Source organism: Antechinus flavipes, chromosome 6, assembly GCF_016432865.1.
Source record: "Antechinus flavipes isolate AdamAnt ecotype Samford, QLD, Australia chromosome 6, AdamAnt_v2, whole genome shotgun sequence".
NCBI lineage: Eukaryota > Metazoa > Chordata > Mammalia > Dasyuromorphia > Dasyuridae > Antechinus > Antechinus flavipes.
This window is the reverse complement of record NC_067403.1, coordinates 262148081-262170942: the sequence shown is the minus strand read 5'-3', so window position 1 is coordinate 262170942 and position 22862 is coordinate 262148081. Positions and strand designations below refer to the sequence as shown.

Here is a 22862-nt window from a genome sequence, read left to right as displayed (position 1 = left end):
AGGAGGCAGCATGATTGGGGGATAAAATGGAATCTGGAGCTTGGGGACATGGAGTCAGTACTCAGTGTACTCTGTACTGTGTGACAATACATGCTCGTTATTCATTGATTGGGTGAGTCGCTTCCCTCCTCTGTCCTCAGTTTATTTATCTGTAAAAGGGGGGTAATGACACTCCCTCCCAGGCTTGTTGGAAGGACTTTGCAGAAGTTGCATTTGGTGATGGTGGGGGGTGAACGACCTGACTCCCAAGAGCCAGCAGGCTGAGGGGCAGCTTCCCTCCTGCTCCCACCTGAGCTCACTTCCCTGAAGGGACGGCTGCTTGTGTACAAGGTCCCTTGGGCAGGTGAGTCCAGAGCAAGGTCCATCCCCTCTGCTTCTGTCCCCGGGGGACAAGAAGGTCAGAAGCCCCTGGGGACTCCCCCCTCACCCTGATAATCACACAGCCTCTGCTCGTGAGGTTTGCCTCACAGAGGACACAGAGAGGGACAGAGAACGCCGAGAGGGAGGCCCCGACCTCCCCAGACAGAGGACACTGAGAGGGACAGAGGACACCGAGAGGGACAGAGGACACCAAGAGGGACAGAGGACGCCGAGAGGGCGGCCCCGACCTCCCCGGACAGAGGACACTGAGAGAGACAGAGGACGCCGAGAGGGCGGCCCCGACCTCCCCGGACAGAGCACCAGGTCCCACAGCGAGTCGCGGCCCCGTCCCTTGGCCTTACTTGGGCATTTGGGAGGCGGCTGGTGCCCCGCGGAGTTGGCCCGGGTCAGTGTGTCCGCCACGGTGGACAGGATGACTGTGCAGTAATTGACCTGAAATACAGAGCTCGTGCTCCACCCGGTGCTGGCTGGAAGCTCTTCCCCGTCCCCCCGGGGTTCTCGCTGTCCCGCCCTGACCATTTGCCTTCCCCCCTCTCCTCTCCCCCTCCCAGAGATGGGGGAAGAGAAGTCCCGGACCCAGCACTGGGCCTTTACTTGTGACTCGAGGGCCCGAATGCGCTTTTCTTGTTCTCTCAGGCCTGCCACGTGTTGGCTGATGAAATCCACCCTAAGGAAAAATGCAAAGACCCGTTTGTGGGCATCAGGGGCGAGACCCTTCCCTGGAGCGGCCCCAGGACCCCGGCCAGGCCCGAGAGGGGAAGATTCAGAGCTGGAGGCCCTTAGAAAAGAGAGCCTCTGACCCAGGCCTTTATGTTACAGGTAGGGAAACTGAGGCTCTGTGAAGGGAAGGGGAGGAGCAGAATGCACTCCCTGCGCAGAACCTCCCTCAATGTGCTTCTGGGCGCCTTTCTAGCCCACAGAGACGCCGGGTGGGGCACTGACCACCCCCCCTTCAGACCTCAGTTTCCCCCTGCGTAAAAGGGGTCTTGCTGCTCAGGGTGAGTCGGGAGCTCCTTGAGGCCCTGAGCCAGGACCTGATGCCCTCTGGCTGCCTCTCTGGGCCCTCGGGCTGCCGGCCTCCACTATGAGGCTTTCCAGCCAAACAGGCAGTAACTTAGGAGCAGAGAGTAGCTGGCCCCAGGCCTTCGGGAGACCGGGCCGAACCGGGCCAGACACACCGGGTTTGGTCCCGGGACGGGAGGAGGAGCCAGTTTCTCAGAATGTGGCTGGCGGGCACCCTGGGCCTTCTCCTGAGGGGAGGACGGCCCCAGTGGGCCCCAGGTCTGGCCGGCCCCAGGTCTCCTGCCCAGGCTTCTCGGGGGCACGCTGCAGGCTCCTGTGAGTCCGACTTCTTGTTTTGTAGGTGGGGAAACTGAGGCCCAAGTGCTAGGATTTGAACCCAAGTTTTCTGACTGCGTTTCCAGCGTCGTCCACAGCTGCAGGTCATTGGGCTTTTCAGTTCCCTCAACTATAAAAGATGTGATCATCTCCTCACCTCAGGGGAACCCCCAAAGTTTGGGGCCTAGAGGTGAGGGGGAGGGGCCAACCCCGATGAAGGGGCAGTGCGGTGCAGGGGGTAGAACACTGGCAGCCCTGGGATCGAGCCTCGCCCCCCGATGCTCATGGGCTGTGACCCCAGCAGTGCCACGGAGCCCCCAGGGCTGCCTGACCCCCGGCTCTCTCCACCCCATCGGCTCCCGGCTTTTCTGGATGCACCTGTTTGCACTTTGTCTCCCCGGAGCTCCTCGGTACTTGGCACAGGTTTAGCACACAGTGGGTACTTAGCACACAGTAGGTGCTTACTAAACGCTCACTGATTTGACAACCCATAAAACGAGGGGGTGGTTTCCAGGGTCTCTGAGGTTCCTTCTGGCGCCAAATCTATGCTCTCACGAGGAGCTGATTCTAGGAGGTGGAGCCAGAGTCCACAAGCGGCCCCAACCACACCGGAAAGGCAGCTGACCCAGCGCAGAGGGCGGAGGCTCGTCCCGGGGGCCCCGAGCCCCGGGGACCCGCCTCCGTGGGGGACACGTCCACCTGCGCTCAGCAGCATCGTCGCCCCTCCTGGAGAAGGAGCCTCAGCCCCTTCCTGCCCTCGTGCAACACCGGCTGGAGCACTCGGGGGCTTCTGCTCGTGCTCAGGCCTGACCCGAGGTGATTGGGGGTCCCGGGGCCAAGTCACCACCAGGCCGACCTTAGGGACGATAGGAAAGAGGGGCCCCGGAGGCTCCGCTCCTGTCAGGGAGCCCCCAAAAGATGGAGACAGACGCTCACCTGTGGGACGTCTTCTTTAGGGTCTCCATGGTACTTTCTTTCCTCCTTTTCTCCAGATTGGCCAAAAAGTTTTCCTTCTGAACGGTTTCCCAGGTGACGATTTTCTGGTCCAGGTTATCAGGCAAGTCTCGCTCTAGTGGGAAGACTTGGGGTGAGTTTTTCAGAAGGAGAAGGTAGACTTGGGGGTTGGAAACTAAAGTGAGGCTGGAAGGGGGCCTGGCCTCCAGGGAGGAGGGGCACAGCACCATGGGAGGAGGGGCCGTGACCCTGAGGGCATGGGGGGGCAGCAAGCTCGTGGAGGGGGGGAAGGGCCCCGGGCCTGCGGACCCAGCACGCCGGAGTCTCCTCGGAGCTGAGCCGCTTCCCACTGGCCTGCCCTCCCTCTCGCTCTTCCTTTCTCTCCTCTGTCTGTCCGCCCCCCATCTCTCTCTCTCTTCCACCCTTTCTCTGTCTCTTCTCTCTTTTGGGGCCCAATTCACTTGAAGCCCAGCTTAGCCCAATATCCAAACCCTCCACGTAGCCCCAGCCGGTCAGTCTGTGCCCAGCCTGTGCAGCAGCTCAGGACCCGCTTCCGGGGGCTCAGGACCCGCCTCTGGGGGCTCAGGACTGGGCAGGGCTACAGCGGGCACATGCACCTGGGAGGGGGCCGATATAGCCAAACATCCTCCAGGTGCTTCCTCTGCCCCCCAGGTGTGAGGGGAGGGGGGTGACCTTCTTCCCTAGCCCAGGCCCTTGGCTGTCTCCTTGTCTAGAAGCAGACAGGTGGTTTTCCCAAGACTTTTGGCTCTTCCTTAATGTGTGGGCCGTGATAGGTGCCCCTGTGCCCACTGTGCCTGCTGTGCCCCGGCCACAGCTGCCGCTCACCCAGGTGCTCCCTCTTGTGCTCCTCCTGCTTAAAGGCCTTTTTGAGGACGAGGCTGAGATGGCTGAGCAGGATGAAGGGGGGGGCTAGGGCCGGGCGCTCGTGGTACTCCACGATCAGGTTGTAACGCTGGAACTTCCAGAAGATGTCCGCGTTGCCCTGGACCACCTGGAAGGTGTAGCTTGGGCACAGCCAGCGAGACGCCACAGTCAGGGGGGAGGCCGAGCCCCGGCGCCCCCCGGGAGTGGCCCCTCCCCGCCCTCGTCTGGCCTGTCGCCCCCGTGGCCCAGCCCGGCCCGGCCTTCCGTCCCCCTGTTGGCCAGGCGCACCCTAAGCCACCAATGACCCCCCTCCGGGCGCCTCAAATGCCAGACAGAGACAGAAAAAGGGACAGAGACAGAAGGAGGAGGAGGGGGAAACAGAGACAGAAAAAGGGACAGAGACAGAAGGAGGAGGAGGAAACAGAGACAGAGAGAGAGAGACAGAAAAAGGGACAGAGACAGGAGGAGGAGGAGGGGGAAACAGAGAGAGAGGAAGAGGAGGAGGAGGAAGCAGACAGAGACAGAGAAACACAGAGAGCTTGAGAAGTCCCGAGCTTGGGGGTGATGGGGGCCTGGTCTCCCCATTTTTGGGGAGCTCCCATCCTGGCTGGAGATATGAGGTGTGAATTCATCTGAAAGCTGTTGCTCGGAGCTGGGGGCCAAGGAGGGGCCATTGACAGGAGGAGGAGGGGGTAGAGGGGGAATGGGGTCTCCAGGGCATGAGAAGGGAAGTAGCTGAGAGGCCCAGAGAGCAGGAGCACCCGACGGGGCGGCCCTGGGGGACAGGGGGAAGTTGGGGGGGAGCTGGGAGCAGAACTGCTCCTCGAAGCCTTGGCCAGATGGACAGGACAAAGGACTGGGGGGGTTGTACCGGGAAGCTGCGGCTGCAGGGTCCCGTGGGAGGCCCCGAGGCAGAGGCAGCCACTTCCTCATGTGTGGCAAGGGCCGGCCCAGCTCTGACCTCCTAAGGCTGGGGTCAGGGGGCGTCCGCGCCCCTTTGCTCTTTGCTGCCGGCCCCCGAGGGCTGCCCGAGCCTGGGGGCTCCCGCTCTCTGCCCGGGCCCAGAGGCATCCTCCCACACTTGGCAGCCGGGCTCTGTCTCAGTATCCAGCCCTCTCCCACTGCCTGCCAGGCCCCCTCCCCCCACACCCACCCTCCGTGGGGAGGGTCTCGGTGCTCTTCTCCTGTGGGGGGTGATGGGAGGAGAACGTTCTCGGAGGTCCAGAGCGCGAGGGAGGCTCCCTGCAGTCCTGGCTGGTGGGGAGCCGAGGGCCTCCGAGCTGGCGGCTAACAAGGCTCCCCCGGGCCTGGGGGGCGCCCATCGCCCCTCCTTCTGTCAGGAACTTTCTCACGTTATGGGACGTGGTTATGGGACATGGCCTCAGCCTTCGGGGGAGGGGGGCTCCTGGAGCGGGCGGGGGCCTGGAGACGCGCTCACCTGAACATGGCGATCAGCAGGTTCATGAGGAGCACATTGGTGACCAGCAGGAAGGTGACCAGAAGCAGGATGACCAGCCAGTTGGCGTAGAGGTTGGGGCACGAGGGCGAGTTCTCCAGCAGAAGGGGGTGAGCTGAGCAGTTCACCCGAGCCCCTGGAAGGAGTACAAGGCTTCCTGCTTCTCTCCATCAGCCCCCGGCTCTGCTCGGTCATAGCCCTGCTGACCCCATCACACACGAGTACCCAAGGCCCGGAGCCATGAGAGGGTCCCCGGCAGCACTCCGGCCCAGGCGACAAGGTAGGGGTCCCCCCCAGCACCGCCTACTCTGCCCTCCAGGAAGCCCCTTCCCTCCAAACCGTTGCCAAGGAACTCCCAGGAGCCCAGAGGGAGGAGCAGTAAGTCACTGTAACTCTTCCATATTTGCCTCCAGGTAACCAGCACCCCAAAACAAACCCTAGAACAGCAAAACCCCAAAAGGAGGCGGGGGAACAATCTTTGAGCCCAAGAAACTTGGAATCTGCAGGAAAGGTCTGTCTCCCTTGGGTAAAAGGGGAGAGCAGTGCAGGAGGAAAGGTCCCAGCAAGCCGGCACGAGATCCGGAGGCCCAGGTCATGAGGTGGGCAAACCCCACACCAGGCGCCCCCCACATGCTTCAGCATAGCTGGGACAGTGGGCAGATTCCACTTGTGAGAACCACCTCGCGCTCGGGCACTGCCCGGGCACCCTGTGGAGGCCGGGCCGCCTCGCGCTCGGGCACTGCCCTGGGCACCCTGCGGAGGCCGGGCCGCTTCGTGCTCGGGCACTGCCCTGGGCACCCTGCGGAGGCCGGGCCGCTTCGTGCTCGGGCACTGCCCTGGGCACCCTGCGGAGGCCGGGCCGCTTCGTGCTCGGGCACTGCCCTGGGCACCCTGCGGAGGCCGGGCCGCTTCGTGCTTGGGCACTGCTCTGTAGAAACTCAGAAACACCTGACGGGTCTCAGCACATGCCGACACCATGAGCCCAGCTCAGGACCGGGTAAGTGGCCGGACCTATATGGGCTCCTGCAGTTCCGACCACCCCCCTTCCATCCCCTCAGCGCAGCACCAGGCATGAGCATTCCCCAAGGACCTCAGGGCAACATCAGTTTCACACTGTGGCCTCTGGCCCAAGGGCACAAGAGTTCAACTTCAAAAGAAAGGGAAAAAGTCAAAAAAGATGAACCAAAAAACACCACCAACAAACAAAAAGAATCTGACCGTAGAAAGTTATTATTGTGGTGACATATTGGGGACCATATTCACATATGGTGAATATTATGATGATGATGATAAAGACAAAAATTCAGAAGGGAACAATAATATCAAAACACCCATGTGCAAACTCCCAGGGAAAAATGGGAAGTGGTTTCAAGCCCAGAAAGAACTCATGGAAGAGCTCAAAAAAGAGTTTAAAAATCCTATATGAGAAGCAGAAGAAAAATTGGAAAAAGAAATGAGAGTGATGCAAAAGAAATATAAAAAAAGAGCTAACAGGTTGGTTATAGAAATCTACATTACCGGACAGGAAATTAGAAGGGGAGGAGATGGAGTAAAGACACGGGTGGGTGGGGGACTGACAGGAGGGAAGTGGTAGAAGCAAAACACTAGTACAGAGAGAGGGTGAAGGAAGAAAGAGTATAAAGAGGAAGAAAAATAGAATGGAGGGAAACATAGCTATCATAACTGTGAATGTGAATGAGATGAACTCTTCCATAAAGTAGACGTGGATAACAGAGTGGATCAAAGAATCCTATGGTATGTTGCTTACAGGAGCACACTTGAAGCAGAGAGACATAGACACCCACAAAGTAAAGGTAAGGGGTTAGAGCAGAATCTATTATGCTTCAGCTGAAGTTAAATAAAAGAAGCAAAGCAAAATCAAAAATTGGCCTAATTAAAAAAGATAAGGAAGGAAATTACGTCTTGTAAAAATCCCAGGGTCAGATGGGTTCACAAACGACTTCTATCAAAGAACTACTAATTCTAATAATATATAAACTGTTAGGGAAAATAAGCAAAAAAGTAGTCCTACAAAACTCCTTTTATGAAATAAGAATGGTGCTGATACCTAAATTAGGAAGAGCTAAAACAGAGAAAGAAAATTGCAGACCAATTTCCATAATGAACATCAATGCAAAAATTTTGAATAAAATACTAGCAAGGAGATTATTGCAATGTATCACCAGGATTGTACACTATGATCAGGTGGGATTTATATCAGGAATGTAGAATTGGTTCAATATTAGGAAAACTATCAGCATGATTGACCATATCAATAACAAAACCAACAGAAATCATACGATTATCTCAATAGATGCTGAAAAAGGATGTGGCAAAATATAGCACCCATTCCTATTAAATACACTAGGGAACATTGGAATAAAGGGAGCATTATTTAAAATGATTAGTAGTATTTAAAGCCATCATCAAGTATTATCTGTAATAGGGATAACCTAGAAGCCTTCCCAATAAGATCGGGGGTGAATCAAGATGCTCATTATCATCACTATTATTCAATATTGTACTAGAAATGTTAACTAGAGCAGTAAAAGAAGAAAACAAAATAGAAGGAATTAGAATTGGCAATGAGGAAACAAAACATATTTGCGATGATATGATGGTATATTTAGAGCCTCCTAGAAAATTAATTTGAAAACTATTGAAATGACAGCTTTAGCAAAGTTGCAGGATTTAAGATAAACCCATATAAATCATCAGCATTTCTATATATGGCTAGCAAGAGATAGAAAGAGAAAAGAGAAAGAGAAAAAATAGCTGTAGACAATATAAAATACTTAGAAGTCTACCTGTCAAGAAAAAACCCAGAGCTACATGAACACTATTACAAAAGACTTTTCCCACACAAATAAAGCTGAATCTAAACCACTGGAAATATTACTTGCTTGTGGATAGGCTGAGCCAATATAATAAAATGACAATTCTACCTAAATTAATCAATGCCATATGAATCAAATTACCAAAAATTATTTCATAGAGCTAGAAAAATAACAAAATTCATCTGGAAGAACAAAAGATCAAGAATATCAAGGGATTGAATGAAAAACGTTACAAAGGGAGGTGGTCTAGTCATATTAGCTCTAAAACTATATTACAAAGTGGTTGTCTTACTATGTGGTACTAAGATGGTAGATCAGTGGAATACATTTGGTACACCAGATACAGTAGTCGGTGACAGTGGTAAACTAATGTTTGATATACCCCAAGATCCTCACCTTTGGGAAAAGAACTCACTATCTGACAAAAACTGCTGGGAAAACCGAAAAACAGTGTGGCAGAAACTAGACAGAGACGAACATCTCAAACCATACATCTAGATAAGGTCAAAATAGGTGCATGATTTAGACATAAAGAGTAATAGTTTATCTTTCAGATCTATGGAGAAGGGGAGAATTTATGACCAAGAGACAGAATCCGACAAAATGCTAAACTAGATAATTGCAATTATATTAACTTAAAAAAGCTTTTGTTCAAACAAAACCAATGCAACCAAGATTAGAAGGAAAGCAGAAAACTGGGAAACAATCTTCATGTCAAGTATGTTTGATGAAGGCCTCATTTTTCAAATAAATACAGAACTGTGTCAAATTTATAAGAATGCAAGCCATTCCTCCACTGTAAATGGTCAAAAGATATGAACAGGCTGTTTTCAGATGAAGAAATCAAAGCTATTCTATAGGCATATGAAGAAGTGCTCTCAATCTGCTTTGATTGTAGAAATACAAATTAAAACAACCCTGAGGTACCGTGTTACACCTATCAATCAGATCGGTCAAGATGACAAAAAAGGAAAGTGATAAATGATGGAGAGAATGTGGGACAACTGGGACACTAATGCATTGCTGGTGGAATTGTGAACTGGTAGAGGGCAATTTGGAGCTATGCTCAAAGGGCAAACAAACTAGGCATACCCTTTGACTTAGAAATACAGTATTTGAGATACTAGCCTATCTCAAAGAGATCATAAAAAAGGGGGAAAACCCCATGTGTGCCAACATATTTATAGCAGCCCTTTTCCTGATAGCAAAATATTAGAAATCGGAAGATGCCCATCAATCGGGCAATGACGGAACAAGCTCTGGTCTAGGGATGCAACGGAATGCTACTGCGCAATAACAAATGATGAGCAGGTGGATTTCAGAAAACCGGCAAGACTTGTAGGAACTGATGCAAAGTGCAACGAGCAGATCTAGGAAAACATTGTACCCAGATTCGGCAAAGTGGGTGATGATCATCTCTGAATGACTTGGCTCTTCTCCACCACACAATGATCCAAGACAAGTACAAGGAACTCATGAAAAGAAATGCCAGAAAAAGAACCGATTCTAAATACAGAAAAAATGCTATTTTTCCACTTATTTGATTTTGGGGTGTTTTTTCCTTTGAGCTGATGTGGGAATAATATAGAAAGATGTTTTACGAGGGCAGCACATTGCCGACCGGTTTTGGAAGAAGGGAGGGAGAAAAATCGGGAACTCAAAATCGTGTAAGAAGAATGCTACAACTTGTCTTGACGTGTAATTGGGAAAAATGCTACTACCTAAAACTGAAAGGTTAGAAGGACAAAAAACCCAATTGAAATGAAAAAAAAGTTTCCAGCCTTATGCAGGCCCTCCCCCCCACCCCTTCCTTGGACCCACGAGCCTATGTCTGAAATGCAGTCATTTCAGCGATATCCATTGATCTTTACACAAGTGTTGAAATGAGCAAATGAGTTGACAGACGATTTCCCTCCAGCCTTAAGAGAGCTCAAGACCGAGGCAGGCTCATCTTATCTGCATTTTGCAGAGGAGAAGATGGAATTCTCAGAGAGGTTAATTGATTTCTCCATAGTCACACAGCCAGCAAGGATCTGAGGTGGGATTCATGCCGTGGCTCCCCCCCTCCACCCCCCCCCAACCCCTGCCAGGGACTTTGAAACTTTCACTCCAGGTGGGATTTTACTGGTCAAATGACGGGCTAGAAGGAAGGTCTGAGTTCAAATTCGGTCTCAGTCATGTACCAACTGGTTGATCCTGGGTAAGGCCTCCATCCTCTTTGCCTCAGTTTCCTCAGTTGTAAAATGGGCTGGAGAGGGCCAGTAAACCCCAAAAGGAGTCAAGAAGAGTCGAAGACTGAACAAGAAGAGGCTAAGGGGCGGATGATTGGGACCTGGGGAGGGAAATGAGGGAGAGCTCACCATCAATTTCGTCCAGGGGGATCTGCCCGAAGATTTGCAGGTAGGGCCTGTAGAGGACCCTCCGGAAGATCCACTCCACGCGGCTGTCCCTGGGATGCAGCAGAGCTTGCGTGGTGACCCCATAGGCAATGAGCCACACGGTCAGGAAAAAGAGAAAGAAGAAGACGTCCTTCATCTAGGGGGAGAAGGAAGGAGGCGGGACAATGCCTCAGCCCCACCCTCACCTGGGCTGCTGAGACCGCCCTCATGTGGGGTTAGGTCCCCCTCCACCGAAGCCCTGCCCTCAGCCCCCACTTTGACCGTGGAGGGAGGGGCATCCTCCATCCTCAGTCCTGCAGGGATGGAGAAGGGCTGGGGAAGGACCCAGATACAGAGGAAAGTGAACGGAAGCAGGGCCAGCCATTTAGATGGCGGGAGCACAGAGCTAAAACTGACACTGTAAAGCCCGGGGGAAAGTGGAGGCCGATGGGTGTGGGATTCCGGTCGGCTGCCTCCAGTCCTTCCATTGCTACAAGAGCAGGGGAGGGGGAACGGAGAGCTTCAAGCATAAGGGGAAGGGTCCTGTCTGAGGCACAGAGGGAAGTCAAGGCAGAGCGGGGGTTCTTGGTCTTCCTTCTTCCAGTATATGGGGGTTGGGGCTCCCGGCTGGGCTCCGAGAGCGAGCTCCGGTGTAGGCAGGAAGAGGAAGGGTTTGATCTGAAATCAAGCATTTATTAAGCACCTACTATGTGCCAGGCACTAGGTTCACAAAGGAGGGAGAAACAGGAAGCTACAGAGAGGACACATTGGAAATAAGGGACTGGGGAGGGCTTGGACATTTGGGGGGGGGGCTTGCCCGGACAAAGGTGTGGAGGCTGGAGATGGAGTGAACATGGAGGGCAGAGGGTCCGCAGGGGCGTCAGGTGTGAAAAGAGAGGGAAGGGAGGAGGGGGCTGGCTTGTGGAGGACTTTCCTCTGAGGCCTATGAGCAGGAGCCTCAGGGATCTCGGACACCAGCCCTAGAAGGGCTGACCGGCCATCATTGAGCCACTGGCTTATTCCTGAAGCTGCGGAACTGGCCAGGGTGCTGAAGATGCTTCCATGGAAGCATCCCCCCTGCCCCAGGACCCCCAGAGCACTGTGGGGGGAGCCAGGGGGCGGTCAGGGTGGTCTGCAGGATGAATTCGGTCTGACGAGATCCCGCTCAGCCTGAGGATCTCTGTGAGCAATGTCCCCCCCCCCCCCAAGCTGGTTCCTGCCGCCATGACCGGCCATGACTGGTTGTGCTCCCCCGGGGGGGAAGGGGCTGGTCCCTCTCCCCCATCTTGCCATCCCTGAGGATGTCTCAGCACCCATCCCCACCCGAGCCGGCCCCAGAGCCAAGAGCCGGCTCCAGAACCATGAATTGGCCCTAGAACCACGGGCTGGACCTTTGAGAAGAGCAGCTCCTCCTGGGGCCTCCCTCCATCACTGGGAAGCTCAGGCTTTTGCGGTGGCGGAGCCCACTCGAGTCCGAGCAGCTGAGGGGCCCCTGTGGTGGGCAGCTCGCCCCCACGCCCACCACCCTTCCCCCCTGGGCTCAGACCGAGCTGTGGCTGGGACTGGGGGGGCTGGCCGGACGCCCGTCAGAGGGGGGGCAGCCAAGGGGGGGCCGCCAGCTCGGAGAGCCCCCGTCCACTCACCATCCTCTCCACCACGATGATCTTGGGCCCCAGCTGCTTGTGAATGGCAAAGATGTGGATGAGTCTCAGGGTGAAGACCATGAAGTCAATGGCCAGCACGGTCCGGCCGGCCTCGAAGGCGGAGCTCAGCATCCTGGGGAGCCGCGGGGCGGGAGAGAAGGAGGAGGGTGCTCTGGGGCCGGCTGGGGGGGCAGCCGGGCGGGAGACGGACCGAGGGCCCCCGGGACTCACCTGCAGCTGACGCCCACGGTGAACAGGAAGATGGCCACCATGTCGCACTTGTTCCAGTTGTCCTCCACGTACACCTTGAACTTCTTCAGGAGGTTGGTGTCCTCGTCAGTGAAGAACCCCTGGGGTGGGAGCGCGGTCCTGGGGTCGCTGCCCTCAGGAGCCGCAGCGGGGGTGCTCTGTGGCGGGCTCAGACCAGTGACTGGTCCAGGGTCACCCAGCCCGAGCCCAGAGTCAGAGCCACACTACCCACAAGCCCCCTCCCTCGCTCAGAGGTCTTCCCTGGTCCTCCTCCCCCTGCCCGCCTTCCCTGATCTCCCCCCTCCCTGGGCCTCCCAGGAGCACAGTTCCAGAGCGATCTCCTGGAGGATAGGCCTCTTGTCCACCTTTGTGGTACCCTCAGCACCTAGCCCGGAGCCTGGCACATAGTAGGGCTGCATTAGTGCTGGTTAATTGAGTGGGCCAAGTGACCTTACATCTCATCCAATCCCCTCGTTTGACAGCAGGGGAAACTGAGGCACTAAGAGAGGCAGTCAGGGCCAAGATCTAGTAGCAGAGGGGGGAGCCCCGGCCACTCACGACTGACCTGTCGAACTTCCTCCAGCACCAGTGTGAACACCCAGAAGTAGAGGGCCACCTCGGGCCCCGTGGGGCCGTCCGGGGGGGGCCGGAAATCCACCAGGAGCACGTAGGCGAAGAGGAAGAGGAAGGCGAAGTACATGATCATGTTTCCCAGAAACACGGTCACCGGGGCCCCCCAGAACTTCTTCCACCGGGACAGCAGGAAGTGGCTGGACACGGCCCTCGGGCCCTCGGGCGCCTCGGCCCTCCTACGGGACCGTGAGAAAGTCAGGCGGGACCGGGGCCGGCTGAAGACGCCCTTCTCGGGGGCAGCAAGAGGCCGAAGGAGGGCCCGGTGCCCCAGAGCTGCCCCTGGGTGTGGGGGTGGCGGCCTCGGAAGGGGCACAGGAACGGGGCGGGGGGTGGCTGTCCTTGGAAGGAGCCTTGTCCACTGCTGGCATTTTACAGATTTGGACAATGAGGCCTGGCCTCCTTTCCTGAGCCCTCAGGAGGAGCCTCTGACAGACCCTACCCTGGCTGCACTGGGGGGGCTCCCCCCATCCCCCAGGGTGACCCTTCGGTCCCTGCCGTCCCCAAGCCTCCTCCGTCAGGCCCAGAACCTCTCGCCCCACCTGATGCCGGGAGAGGGGAAAAGCAGCGTCCTCTCCGTGTCCAGGCTGTCCAGCTCTCTGAAGGGCTCCAGCCCACTCTCCAGGGGGGGCTCCTCACTGCAAGGGACCCGGAGCGGGGCAGAAGGGGTCAGGGGCTTGGGGTCCTCAGAGCTGCTTCCTGGGGGCTGCACCTGCTCTAGGGGCCCCTGAAGCCCCCCGAGTGTCCCCGGGCGCGGTGCGAGCAATCCAACCAGAGGAGGGGCTGTCTCCAAAGCATTTCCCAGCATTGCGGGGGGTGCTGGGGGCACAAGGGACGAGGGAGCGGGACGCAAGCCTGACCTCGCCCCTACCTTGCCCTGCAGCCCAGTCTGGCTCTCCCTGCGCTCCCTCGCACCCGGCTCCCGTGGGCACGTCCTACTCGCCCCTCCCCGTTTTGTGCCCCCCTCAGGCCCCGATGCCAGGCCCATCTCCTGGCCCCAGCGCAGCTCAGGGTCAGTGGCTTTTTCATTAAATTGACTGGTGTCGATTGGGAGCAAGGGGGACACACATGGGGGTCCCAGAGGAGCTGGAGGTGAGGAGGGGGAGGGCGGTCGGCGGGCCCAGCCACAGGCAGACCCTTCCTGGAGGCCCCTGTCCCTCCCGGGGACCTCTGGGAGGAGCCTTTTCCCAGCCAGCGGCATCCTTCCTGGGCCTCCATTGGCCAGAGCTGGGCCCTGACTCCGGGCCCTGCAGCAGCCTCGGCTCTGACCCGGTGCCCGGCCAGGGTGCCCTCCCCCGCCCTCGGTGCCCCCTCCCATCAGTGCCCTCCCCCGCCCTCGGTGCCCCCTCCCGTCGTTGCCCTCCCCCGCCCGCCAGAGCCCCGTTTCTCCTCTTCCCCTCTGCCTGGCCCCCTCCCCCCAGGGATCTGGCCTTCCGGGCTCTGCCCTCCCACCTTGGGCGCCTCCTACCTGAAGGTGATCAGGTTGGTGTAGATGAGGACGGGGCAGCAGAAGGCGCAGAGCAGCCGCAGGATCGGGGTGCCCGTGGCCATGTCTCCCCACCAGATCTTGGTCAAAAAGGCCTAAAGCAGAGGGAGCCGGCTACAGGAAGCTTCCCCAGGGGACTCCCCTGTCCGGGGTCCTGACCCCAAAGCAGGAGGCTCTTGGAGGTGTGAGGAAGGGCCGGGAGCCGGGGAAGGGCTGAGAAGGGGCCAGGAGCTGGGGAAGGAGCCAGGCGAGGCCAGGGGTCAGTGACACCCAACCTGCCTGACCTGGGACAAATCCCTTCACCGGAAGGACTCAGTTTTCCCAGATGTAAAATGGGGACATAGCCTGGACAAGCCCCAACCCTTCTCACTGTAATTGTGATCCTCATAATCAGAGCCCCTAAGCACCCCATTTTACAGATGAAGAAACTGAGGTCCATTAGGGAGAGAGCTTGAATTTTAATCATTCCGCCTTCTCTCAATGTCCCTTTTGCTCCTGAGTGACCTCAGGGCTGTTTTTCAGTCATAAAACCAGAAAACTCCCAAGTTCTTTCCCTGGCGTTCAGGGCCTTCCATCACTTGACCCAACTTTGGTGTCCCTGTTCCTCGTAGTCCTCCCCCTCCCCCTTCTCCCCTGTCCCCGACTTTCCCCTCCCCCAGAGGGTCCTGGGCTGTGAGCTGCCCCGGGTCGGGAGGGGTTCTTCACCCACTTCCCCACCTGGGACCCCCTGGGGAGGACGGGGCGGGGGCTCACCCCTGGGGAGGCCGTGAGGCGGGCGGAGGGCGGCACCCCGAGGGCCCCTCCCTCAGCTCCCCCACGGCTTCCTCTCCCAGGCAGGTTGGACTTCGGGCCCCTCCCCTTCCCCTCCCCCCCAGCCGCGAGGCCCTCACCTGGACGCCGTCGTGGGCAAAGAAGGCCTTGGTGTCGGCCTCGGCCGCCAGGTGCAGGCACGTGGTCCTGCTCCAGTCCCGGTTCCTCCTCACCAGGAGGGCGAAGGCTCGGTCCTCGCTGTTGTTGTAGCACTCCCCGAAGAGCTCTGGGGGCGGGGCTCGGGGTCTGTGCCTGGCCCCTCCTGCACGTGCACACACAGCCCCCGCCCCCCGCTGGCCCCGCCTCTGCCAGCTCAGGCCATCACAGGATGTCCCACCGGGCACCCCTCCCCCCAGCAGGAACGGGCGGCTTGGCTCGGGAGGATCTGAGTTCAAATTGTTCCTCTCCTTCCGCGGCTTCCCCTCGGGGGTCTCAGGTTCCTCGCTTGCCCACGGGGGCGTCTCCCTCTCCCTCCCTCTTCCCCCTGTCTTTCCCCCTCCCCCTCCCAATTGCTCTGCCTTGTCGCTGCCCCCCCCCCCCCCCCCCCGCCCCAGAACTGGGGCTCACCCAGCGCCAGCTGCTCGTAATTGGCTTCCTTCATGCTCCGCGCGGCCTCGGCCTCCGTCTCCAGGTGGGACATTTCTTTGAGGATCTTGCAAGCGGCCAAGGCGGCAGCCACGCCCTCCTGCCCCTGGGGGGTGGGGGCGTCATGCTGACCGCTCTCCCCAAGGGCTGCTGTGTGCACCCCCGTGCGCCCACCAGCCCCATGCCAGCTTCGTGCCAGTCCCACGCCAACCCCGTGCCAGACCCATGCCAACCCCGTGCCAGCCCTGTGCCAGCCCCACACTAGCCCCGCGCCAACCCCGCGTCAGCTCTCCCACCATGGCCCAGAAGTAGTTGGCCATCTCGTGCCGATTCTGGAGCACCGCCCACAAGAACAGGTCCCTCCAGGGTGCTGAGCTCCTCTGGGTCAGGTCCAGGGCCCACTTTGGCCCACCGAGGCGCTTGGCGGCCACTTTGTCCTGAGAGGGAAGAGCAGGACAGGCCTCAGGGGAGCGACCACAAGGAGGGACTCGGAGGCCCCCCCCTTGGCTCTGCCCCTGCTGGGCCGGTGCCCCCAAGGTCAGAGAGCCCCGATGGAATAGCAAGAGCTCCAGCCTAGTGCGTCCCGGGCCCAGAGGGCCACCCCCTGGGCCCTTCTGCCAAAGGGCCATCAGACCTCTGACTGGTGACCTTCAGGGAAGGGGAGCCCACCCCTCCCACACGGGGACCAGCTATATCTGGGACCTGGAGTCCAGCCCAATCTCTCTGCCCCTCCCCCAGTGCTCCGGATCTGCCCAGCACAATGCCAGGTATCCAGCAGGTGCTTAATAAGTGCTTAGGCAAGTTCTGAGCGTGAACCTTGACACGGGGCTGATGCCTCTTCCTTGGAAGGAGACGGGCCCTAGCCTGGGGCAGGGGGATCTAGAACCCAGAGCTCCGTGTCCTGCACTGGACCCGCCTGGCCACAGGCCTCGGGCGAGTCTCCGCCCTCTCCTCTGGCCCTGGGATGGCCGGACTGGGGTGTCCTGGGGGGCAGACCCGGGGGCCCTCCCGGACTCACGGGCCTCCTCCGGCCCGCCGGCCCGCCGTCCTGGTAGAAGCCCCGGCAGGCGTCGTGGAGGAAGTCCTTGAGCACCCGGGCCACGTCGTGCAGGGAGAAGGAGGGGGGGCCCCCCGGAGGCCCGCCCCCCAGCCCCGCCAGCGTCAGTTTGCCCTCCTCGTGCTTCCTGAGGAGCAGGTGGCAGAGCAGGCTCTTCTGGGGCACGGCCCGGTACAGCTCCTGCAGCCGCCCGTAGGTCAGAAAGTCGGGCACGCTGGCGCCGTTGTCCACGAAGAGCCGCACGAACTCCGGCTTGTCGTTCACCAGGGCGTCCATCATCACCTCCTCCAGGTCTCCGGACTGCGGGAGCAACCGAGCCAGGGGTCACGGGGAGCCAGAGGTCATGGGGAGCCAGGGGTCTCGGGGAGCCAGAGGTCATGGGGAGCCAGGGATCACAGGGAGCCAGGGGTCCAGGGCTTGGGGGGAAGAGAGGGGGGCAAATCAAGGAAGGAGCAGCCCCGGACAATTCTCTGCTGGCCACGGGCTCTGCCACCCTCAGGATCCCGGGTGGTAAACCGCAGTAGGCAGAGGGAGGCCTGGGAGGCAGCCCTGAGGGCATGCTGGGGGGCACTGCCTGTTGGCAGGCTGAAGGCTGCGCCCACTGGGCTCACTTTCCCTCAAGGACTCCTCCAGGGGCTCCACCCCCAAGAATGGCCTCTCAGCTGGGGCCCTGGGAGGGGGCAGGGGTTGGAGAGGGAAGACAGAAAATGGAAAGGTGGGCAATGGAGCGGGCACCCCAGGATGGGCGGGTACCCGAGGCTGGGCAGACCCCCCAGGCTGAGTGGGCACCCCAGGCCGGGCCCCCACCCGCTACCTTCCACTCCACATCCCCGCTGAATATTTCACTCTTGGCGATGTCGATGCGGTTCCAGGCCACGGCCAGCTTGAGCTCGTCCAGGTACTCCTGGGCCTCCTGGCTGTGGCTCTTACAGGCTGCGGGGAGAAGGTTCCGGGAGCGGCGGGGAACATCCCCATCCCTGCCGAAGTTGGGGTGCAGACCGGCGACCCCCGGGCAGTCCCCGGGGCCGATGAAGGGGCGCAGGGTCTGGGCAAGGCCGACGAGCCCAGATTTGGGGGGACAGGCTGAGCCCGGAGTCTCTGGCCCCCCCACTCAGGTTCTGCAGGTCCGGCTGGGACCGCGCCTCCGGCTCCGCCCCTGCCGCCTCTGACCCGGTCCTGGTTTTCAACTGACCTATCTCGGGCCCTCCCACACACTCAGCAGAACAGGCTGAGCCCTTTTAAAGGGGAGCGGAGCGGGAGCCCCCAGACCTTCCCGGAGGCGCGCTCCGGTCTGCCCCCCTGCCCCACGCTCAGCGCTGAGCTCTAGACCCGGATTGTCGGGAACACAGGGGTTGGGGGGTGGAGGGCCCAGGGCAGGGGCTCTGAGACCCGTGTATCCACCCCCCCTTTTATGGAGCCCGGGGAGGACCAGGTTTGTGGGTGCGCACGGGCAGCTCACATGGGCTTGTGCACGCATGGGGGCGCTGTGGGGGTCTCTCCCGCGCCAGCCCCACCCCCACTATGGCCCGGCAGGACACGCTGGAAAGGCCCCGGGCCAGAAACCGGCCGGAGGGGCTGGAGGGGACCGAGGGGCCCCAGAAACCCGAGGCTTCCTGCCCCCCTCACCTTTAACCAGAGCCTTCAGGATGACCGTGTCCAGCTCCTCGGAGCCATCGCGCTCAAAGTCGTGGACAGTGAGCAGGTGCTGCTGGGCGGCGATGGCCTGGAGCTGTCGGGGCAGGGACGGGGGTCAGGGGGCTCCTGCCGGGCGAGGCCGGGGCAGCATCGCGCTTAGGGGTGATTGCACGGGGAGCCAGGCTGGCTCTAGAATTGGGGAGAACCATAATGGGGGCTCTAGAATTGGGGGAGGAGGAGCCATAATGGGGACTCTAGAATTGGGGGAGGAGGAGCCATAATGGGGACTCTAGAATTGGGGGAGGAGGAGCCATAATGGGGGCTCTAGAATTGGGGGAGGAGGAGCCATAATGGGGGCTCTAGAATTGGGGGAGGGGGAACCATAATGGGGGCTCTAGAATTGGGGGAGGCACCATAATGGGGACTCTGCCCATGCTCTCCATCCTCATGACTCCCTTATATTCTCACAGTATTGATAGGATCTGATCGTGTGGCACTGGCCAAATCCCTCCGTTTCCCTGGATCTCAGTTTCCTCATCTGAATAATGGGCGCAGGTGGAATAAATATCCTCTAGGAAGGGGACCAGAGTCTCCCTAGTTCCGGCCCCTCAGGGAGCGAATGAGGTGACTGAGGCCCAGAGAAGGCGCAGCTCCGCTCAGCGTCCCACAGCCAGGACTCGGGCTCCGGGCTCTCGGGCCAGGGCTGGGCTGGGGCGCAGGATGGGGGTGGGGCTCCATTGGGGGTTCCTATCCCGTCCCCGCCCCTTCCTGGCTGCGGGGCCCCACACGTCTCCCCTCCTCAGAGGCTCAGTCCCCTCATCTGGGAAATGGGGATGGTGGCGCCCACCCTGCCTCCTCCCCAGGGCTGTGGCGAGGGCCGAGGGGCGTCGCCGTCACCCTCAGACTCTCAGGCGCAGCCTGGCCCATCGCCCGCCCCCGCCGGCCTCGCCTCGCGGAGGGTCCCGGCCCGGAGACGGACTCACCAGCTCGGTCCAGTGCAGGACGTCCTCCCGGGAGAAGCTCTCGGTGGGGAACTTCTCCCTGAGCTGCTTCTCCATGACCGGGGGCACGATGAGCTGGGGCCGGCTCACCAGGGCCGCCATGATGTCGGCCACGCCGCCGGAGCCCGCCAGGATCAGCCAGGGGGCCGAGTTCTCCACCGCCTGGGAAATTCGCTGCCCCCCCCCCCCGGCCTGGTCAGGGGGACGTGGGCAGAAGGACCCAGCGGCAGAGGAGCAGCCCCCCCGGCTCCCCCAGAGATCCGCAGGGGGCTCCCTCTGCCCAGGGGTCGGGGCAGTCTGGCCTGGCAGGGAAGGAGAATGAGCCGGGCACTGAAGGGGGGCTCCATGCTGGGAGGGCCCTTTTGTTGTACGACTGAAGCCCCGAAAGGGCCATCATAAGGTCTTACCTCAAGGGTGCACGGGCCCCCATTGACCAGTAAGCAAAGTACGGGGATCTCGATGCTGCCTTTGCCTGAAGAGGAAGAGGATGCTGGCAAAGGTGGGATCCAGGGGAGGGGGCTCTGCCCTGAGGCCACGGGGAGCCGGGGTCCCCAAAACGGGGGTCAAAGCGGGCCCCGTCCCCGAGGGCCTTTGGAAACTGAGATGGCGGCGGCCGTTGTAAACAGCTGGGAACTAAGGGAGCTTCTGTCCGTCCGTTCAAGTTGGGGCTCTGTCTATTCGTCTGTCTCTGTATCTCTTTGTCTCTATCTCTACCTCTGCCTCTATCTCTGTCTCTTTCCATCTGTCTCTTCTTTCCCCCCTTCTCTCTCTTTTCTCCCTCTTTCCATTGGCTAATGTTCGAAAGAAAGTTGGTCAGAAAACCCACTCGCCCCCTAACCCGGAGCCCACTCGCCCCCTAACCCGGAGCCCACTCGCCCCCTAACCCGGAGCCCACTCGCCCCCTAACCCGGAGCCCACTCACCTCCATAACCCGTCCGCTGCTCAGAGATGTACTTTTCCAGCACGAGCCTGAGGCTGATGGTGGGGTCCCCGTGGCCGGGGGTGCCGGCTGCAGGGGGGGCTCTGTCCAGCCCGGGGTCCACCAGGATGAGGTGGGAGTGGTTGCTGTCCAGGGAGTAGAGGCTGCCCTGGCCGCCGTCGTCCGCCTTGTAGAGGATGGGCTTCTCGTCCTGGGGCAGGTCACATGAGCGGGAGAGGCCATATTTGTGAGAGCCTCCCTCTCCCCCCCCAAGGCCTAAAGGCAGCATCCGGCCCCCGACCCCTCCCCGGCGGCCGCCTCCCCCCAGCTTGCTGTCTGGCAGGGAAAGCTCAGTGGGCTGTTGGCGTTAACCCTGAGGCGGGGCTCGGAGCTCACCGGCCCGAAGGCCTCGGCTCCTTTCCCATAGAAATCCCCATTTCTAGTGTGACAGAGCACAGGCCGAGGCACACGAGGGGCTCAGGGAACTGTCAGTCGTCATGTCGGAGCCGGAAGAACCTCTGATTTTACACATGGGGAGACTGAGGCCCAGAGAACGTCTCTGGAGTGGGGTGGACTGAGCTCTGGACTCAGCTGGGAGGCTCTGGGGACGGTGAGCGGCGGCCGGCCCCTGCCCGGACTCCTTGGCGGCCCTTAGTCCCTTCACTGGGCGCTCCAAGAGTGGGATTCCAGGCGAAGGCCCTGGATGCTGGCCATGTTTTCTGTGGACATCACTGCCACCTGCTGGATGTGGCCCCGCCCGGGACAAGGCAGGGCCCCCTGAGCCGCCCGGGGACGAGAAAGGCACCGAAGGGGCATTAAAGGGCCCTCGGGCCCTTAGAACATGGAGCGGGGCTGGCGGAGTCCTAGGAACTCGGAATGGGGGACTGCATGGAACGGAAACTGGGGGACTGAAAGAGCCCTTAGAACACAAGCAGGAGGCTGGAGGGGCCCTTAGAACAGGGAGTGGGGCTGTCGGGGCTGGCGGGGCCCTTAGAACAGAGAACGTCAAGGGCCACAGCCCAAAGGGGCCCCATTGTGCAAATGTGGAAACTGAGTCCCTCCCAGGGAGAGGAAGGGCCCGCTACATTCGTCCCAGGTGCCCCTGCTGCTCGCAGCCAGCCCATCTCTGTCCCGGGAGGCCGGACCAAGCAGAGGGGCATTCCTAGGGTCTATTACCACCCCTCTGTGAGGTGGACCCTCAGCCTCCCCTCCCCCAGCACATGCATGGGCTCCCCCCCACTCTCAGGGCGCCCTCCCCCCCACGTGGCTTAGCATGTGGAGGCCATGGGAGACGCCGCCGGCAGCAAACTCTGAGCGAGTGCCTGCCTCCCACCCTGCGCGGCCTTTCTGACCGGGGGTCCCGCGGCCCCTCCCCGACCCCTTCCGGTGCTGGGGAGCCCAGCCTCCCGGGGCGGCCCCTCCCGCTCTGGCCGAGGGGCTTTCCTGGAGCCGCCCCGACGCTCCCTCCCGGCGCCCGTACCTGAGAGCTGTCCAGAAGCTCCGCGTGCAGGACCCGGGGCAGGGACACGATCCCGATGGTGACCACCCTGGCTCTGCTGGACGTGCTGGCCAGGGAGTGGTCCCGGACGGCCTGGCCCACGTGCCTGGCCAGGCCCACCCGCAGGGCGCTGGTGAATATCCAGGCCCCTGCCGGGGGAGGGGGAGCGAGAAGTGGGTCCGTGCCCTCTGCCATGGCGGAACCCAGGTGTGGAGCCACGTATCACAGGGGGAAACTGAGGCACGGAGGCGGGGAGGAGAAGCCGAGCCAGGGCCCGCAGCGGAGAGGGTGCGGGGGAGGAGGCAGGAGGAGGGAGAGGCTTTAGTGGCTGCTGAGGGCTCGCTCATCCTGGAGAGAGTTCTCCCCTGGAGCTGAGAGAGCTCGAGGCCCGGGTCCCTCCCAGCCCCGGCTCGGGGAGCTGCCTTCGCCCTCTCCCAGGCTCCCGACTTGCCAGCAAAGCGCTTTGCAAACCACGAAGCAGGGGATGAAAGAAGGAGCAAAAATCCCATGGACGCCGGCCCTGCCAGGTGACCTGGAAAGGGCACTCGGGGATCGAGAAAAGCCGCTGTGGGCACGGGGAGCTGGGGCATAAGTGGCACTGGGACTGTGCCCCCGCCGGGCGAGAGCCCCCCCGGCACTGTGGCTGCTGAGAGGGCAGGATCACGGGGCAGCCGCGCCCACGAGAGGCCCAAAGGGACAACGGTCAGCACTCCGGCTCCTGAGCACCGGGCTCCCGTTGTTGTCCTTGGCAGTGCCCCGGAGGAGGAGGGGCAGTCACTGTGCCATTGCCCCCCTCAGAGCCGGGCATCTCCCCAAGGAGGGAGCCACGTGTACAAGACTGATAGAGACACAGAGGGCGGTAAGCCCAGGAGGCGATACCTCAGGAGCTACATGGGGGCGGGAGTGTGCATTTATGTAGCACTTACTGTGTACCAGGCATTACCAAAACCACGAGGGCGGGAATGTGCATTTATGTAGCACTTATTGTGTACCAGGCATTACCAAAACCTCCCGTTTGGGCCCTGGACGATCTACTCTTATCTCTATGTTTCAGATGAGGAAACCGAAGGAGACGCATGTTAAGTGGCCCGTTCAGTGTCTTGAAGCTGGATTTGGGTTT

The 22862-nt window shown here is 59.9% G+C and overlaps 1 protein-coding gene across 1 annotated transcript in view; it reads right to left on the bottom strand.

The window, feature by feature from the left end:
* Positions 1-22862, bottom strand: part of TRPM5 (transient receptor potential cation channel subfamily M member 5) — a 34396-nt gene that overhangs the window by 4017 nt on the left and 7517 nt on the right. Inside the window, exons 6-26 of the mRNA XM_051966946.1 lie at positions 21725-21891; positions 20248-20455; positions 19733-19797; positions 19308-19499; positions 18316-18418; positions 17504-17622; positions 16651-16989; positions 15929-16069; positions 15615-15738; positions 15128-15273; positions 14220-14332; positions 13294-13389; positions 12687-12969; positions 12104-12222; positions 11873-12005; positions 10212-10386; positions 4997-5150; positions 3520-3698; positions 2656-2788; positions 976-1048; positions 723-813 (exon numbers count right to left, since the gene is read on the bottom strand). Coding sequence (XP_051822906.1) covers positions 723-813; positions 976-1048; positions 2656-2788; positions 3520-3698; positions 4997-5150; positions 10212-10386; positions 11873-12005; positions 12104-12222; positions 12687-12969; positions 13294-13389; positions 14220-14332; positions 15128-15273; positions 15615-15738; positions 15929-16069; positions 16651-16989; positions 17504-17622; positions 18316-18418; positions 19308-19499; positions 19733-19797; positions 20248-20455; positions 21725-21891 — 3153 coding nt within the window. The remainder of the gene's footprint in view (positions 1-722; positions 814-975; positions 1049-2655; positions 2789-3519; positions 3699-4996; positions 5151-10211; positions 10387-11872; positions 12006-12103; positions 12223-12686; positions 12970-13293; positions 13390-14219; positions 14333-15127; positions 15274-15614; positions 15739-15928; positions 16070-16650; positions 16990-17503; positions 17623-18315; positions 18419-19307; positions 19500-19732; positions 19798-20247; positions 20456-21724; positions 21892-22862) is intronic.